The sequence below is a fragment of the Pterocles gutturalis genome, unplaced genomic scaffold (genome assembly GCF_000699245.1).
Source record: "Pterocles gutturalis isolate BGI_N339 unplaced genomic scaffold, ASM69924v1 scaffold1308, whole genome shotgun sequence".
In the NCBI taxonomy this organism is placed as follows: Eukaryota; Metazoa; Chordata; class Aves; order Pterocliformes; family Pteroclidae; genus Pterocles; species Pterocles gutturalis.
Genome location: NW_010122625.1, coordinates 2,670 through 3,700, shown reverse-complemented (window position 1 = coordinate 3,700; position 1,031 = coordinate 2,670). Strand labels below are relative to the sequence as shown.

The 1,031-nt window shown below is 48.9% G+C and overlaps 1 protein-coding gene across 1 annotated transcript; it reads left to right on the top strand.

Annotated features, from left to right (window-relative positions):
• Nucleotides 1-5: 5 nt before the first annotated feature.
• EVX1 (even-skipped homeobox 1) lies at nucleotides 6-449 on the top strand (the record flags this gene model as incomplete). Its single annotated transcript, XM_010077557.1, has 1 exon — nucleotides 6-449. A coding segment is annotated over one exon (444 nt), but the record flags the coding sequence as incomplete, so codon positions are not given.
• Nucleotides 450-1,031: the final 582 nt, after the last annotated feature.

Sequence of the window (1,031 nt, the reverse complement as noted above, 5' to 3'; positions counted from 1 at the left end):
ATACCTACATGATGAGCCACGCAGCGGCCACCGGCAACCTGCCCTACCCCTTCCCCTCCCACCTGCCCCTGCCCTACTACTCCCACATGGGCATCGGAGCCTCCTCGGCCTCTGCGGCCACTCCCTTCAGTACCCCCCTAAGGCCGCTGGACACCTTCAGGGTCCTCTCCCACCCCTACCCGAGACCAGAACTGCTGTGCGCCTTCAGGCATCCCTCTCTCTACCCTGTCCCGACTCATGGACTCAGCAGCGGTGGGGGCAACCCCTGCTCCTGCCTGGCTTGCCACAGCGGCCAGTCCAACGGGCTGGCGCAGAGACCCTCCGGATCAGACTTTACCTGTTCTGCCACAACCAGGACTGACTCTTTCCTCACTTTCACGCCCTCTGTGCTTAGCAAAGCCACCTCAGTTTCCATGGACCAGCGAGAAGAAGTACCTTTAACGAGATAAACGTTCGTCTCAGGGTTATTTAAAACGCGTCCTTTTTCCGGGCTTCTCTTCGAGTTAATGTACCTACAGCCGATGTTTATTTAATCGTGTTTTCTCCCCACAAGTGGACACCTACAGGAAAAAAAAATACTAAAAAATAGCACAGTCTTTAAAGGATTTTCATTCCAAGGGGGAAAAAAAAGAAGAAAATAGATGACTCGTGTTTTATCTCTGAGAAGGATTTTAGGCACGGAAGAGGAAGAAAAACCAACCCAAATTAAATACACTCCGGTAACCTATAGAAATGAGCTGGGACTTTCTTTTCCATGGATAGACCTCTTTACCAAGGACTGAGGCTTCTGCGGGTCACAGCTACAAACCTTATAGAGAAACCTCCGAGATGGAGAAGGAAAATCTGAAATACTTGAAAGAAACATTATCTTGATAACGAAATGGCTTGTGCGCATGAAGAAAGCCAAGACGTAACCTACCAGAGTGTTCAGAAAATAAAAACAACGAGCAAACAGCAAAACCAAAAGGTTTCTGGATTGCAGCTCAACAGTATTGTCCAGTTGTCTCTATAGAGAAAATCAATGCTTTACC